This window comes from Frankliniella occidentalis, unplaced genomic scaffold (assembly GCF_000697945.3).
Source record: "Frankliniella occidentalis isolate FOCC.00 unplaced genomic scaffold, Focc_3.1 Scaffold166, whole genome shotgun sequence".
Classification (NCBI taxonomy): Eukaryota; Metazoa; Arthropoda; class Insecta; order Thysanoptera; family Thripidae; genus Frankliniella; species Frankliniella occidentalis.
In genome coordinates, this window is record NW_026267292.1 from 499275 (window position 1) to 501596 (window position 2322).

The 2322-nt window shown below is 53.4% G+C and overlaps 1 protein-coding gene across 1 annotated transcript; it reads left to right on the forward strand.

Annotated features, from left to right (window-relative positions):
• The first annotated feature begins 108 nt into the window (after positions 1 to 108).
• LOC127750304 (aminopeptidase A-like) lies at positions 109 to 2278 on the forward strand. Its single transcript, XM_052271581.1, has 6 exons — positions 109 to 387; positions 469 to 661; positions 780 to 978; positions 1113 to 1396; positions 1481 to 1683; positions 2096 to 2278. Exons 1-6 carry the CDS (start codon positions 167 to 169, stop codon positions 2265 to 2267), a joined length of 1272 nt encoding a protein of 423 aa, XP_052127541.1. The 5' UTR covers positions 109 to 166; the 3' UTR covers positions 2268 to 2278.
• Positions 2279 to 2322: the final 44 nt, after the last annotated feature.

Sequence of the window (2322 nt, forward strand, 5' to 3'; positions counted from 1 at the left end):
AACAGGAAAAAATCAGATAAGTTCAGAAAAATTCAGAAAACAACTCAATCAAGAAAAAGCATAAAAATCGGTGTACGCTTGAATTTGAAGTGAAGTACCGGAAGTACCACGCTCGATTTTCATCCCCGTGTCTTGTCTACAGGCCACAGGCGACGCGTACCAGGCCATGTCGCGCCTTGGCACCAGCCGGGTGCAGTCGGCCCTGGACGCGGACTCCCTGGAGCACTCCCCTCCACTGACAAAGGACGACATCCAAACGCCGGACCAGATTGAAGACCACTTCGGCGTCATCACCTACTCGAAGGGCAGCAACATCCACTACATGCTGCTCAACATTCTCGGGACCACGGTGTACAGGAATGGCCTGCAAAACTACCTCAGCACAAAGTGAGTCCCGGTCCCGGAACGGCGTTTGATGTCCCGACAGAATGATGGTAATAAAGTGAGATTCTCAACCGTGTTTCTCAGCAAGTACAAGTCGACCACTCCGGATGACTTCGCGGCAGCCCTGCAGGAGAGCGCGGACGAGAAACCGTGGCCCCTCAAGGACTCAATCACCATCAAGGCTGTCATAGACTCGTGGGCACTGAAGCCCGGATACCCTGTGCTCACTGTCCTCAGAGACTACGAGAGCGCGAAACCGCAGGCTGTGGTTTCCCAGGTTTGTAAAGTTATATTTGTAGACTGATGCTACATGTCTAAAGTTTTAACAAACAAAAAAAAAAAAGAAAGAAAAAACTGCCCCAGATACCATTTGCCCGTTTTTTTCCTTTCTTCAGAAAAGATTCCTTGCGCACGAGCCGTCTGATCCTGCAGCACTCGACAGCAAATGGGTGATCCCCATCTCATTCAACAGTGTTTACGATGACGAGTCTGAGTTCACCAACGTGCTGCAGGAGTCAGACGATGAGAAGACCATGGACTTGCCGTCGTCCCTGCTACCAAACAACTATCTGTACATCAACAAGGAACAGGCCGGTAAGTTACACTCAGACACACTCCAAGTGGCTGGAGTTTCCACTGTACCCTATGCAGGGGGTAACAGAGAAACCCAGAGTGCCATGTGATAGTCATAGCAAATAAAATAACGCGTGCACACTGTCATTTACCAGGCTTCTACCGTGTCAACTACGACATCCGCAACTGGATGAACCTCGCCAAGGGCGCCTCGCGCCTCGACGCGGCCTCCCGCGCCACCCTCATCGACGACCTGTACGCGCTGAACCGCGCCGGCCTCGTGGACACGTGGATCGTGCTGTGGCACCTGCAGAGCACCCTGGGCGACACCTCCAGGAGCGGGGAGAGGGACATGGCGCCCTGGATCACCGCGGCCAAGGTCATCAACGGCTACAACGCCCTCGCGCGCGGCGACCCGGAGCTCACCACTTACCTCCAGGTACGTTAGGTTAGGTTACGTCAAACCACGGTATTTCTCTCGGTGAAACAACCCCGTGACACTTTGACTCCGTCCCCGTCCCAGACCTACCTCTCCGCCATCCTGAGACCGGCCTTTGAGTCCATCGGCTGGACGAGCGACGACGACACCGAGGCCGACAGCTACCAGCGCTCCGTCGTGCGCGACATCATCACGCAGCTGGCCTGCGGCGCCGGCCTGGCCGAGTGCAGGAGACAAGCTCTCCGGACCTTCGCCTACCAGTACAACGACGACAACGACGACAACACGTAAGTGTCGAGCCTCGCACCTCGCACATCAAAGGACGCTAGGGACAAAAATGACACGAAATAATGGGTAACTTGCCCTGACGTGAGTGGCGGAGCTTAGTGGAAAACGAAACAAAGCACCATAACCTACAATAAAAATGCTTTTAAATCGCGGTTTCAGTTCTTTTCTGTAATTATGTGCTATCGAAACCCATAGATGTTTATAAAGGCTGCACTTTAATCGAAACAATGTCAAATACTACCTTTCTGTCCGTAAAGTGTTCTTCGTGTGGGGCTCGTGCGTTGTTGTGTTTTCACGTCACGCTCCGCTTCTCTGGACAAGTTGTCCATTTAAAGAAAATGCGTAACTATTTTAATACACACACGTCATCACGTGGGATTCTCTTTTAACAATGCAAACATCTTTTTCCAGCTTTGACCCCAACGTGCTCACCGCGACCCTGTGCATGGGAGTCAAGACTATGTACCCCGCCTACGCGACGGAGCTCGTGGATCTCGCGGTGAACACCGAGGACGTGACCACCAAGGCGTCTTACCTGCGCGCCGCGGGCTGCACCAAGCAGAGCGACATCGTCCAAACGTGAGCCCGCTACCGCCCTTGGCGCTTGACCCTTGACCTCTCAAGGGCGCAGGCGACAA

Excerpts from the sequence above, each read along its gene's own strand:
- LOC127750304 (XM_052271581.1), top strand. The coding sequence starts at position 167 with ATGTCGCGCCTTGGCACCAGCCGGGTGCAGTCGGCCCTGGACGCGGAC. Across the intron at positions 388-468 it reads CAAAACTACCTCAGCACAAA|CAAGTACAAGTCGACCACTC; the intron begins GTGAGTCCCGGT and ends CGTGTTTCTCAG. Across the intron at positions 1,684-2,095 it reads GACGACAACGACGACAACAC|CTTTGACCCCAACGTGCTCA; the intron begins GTAAGTGTCGAG and ends ATCTTTTTCCAG.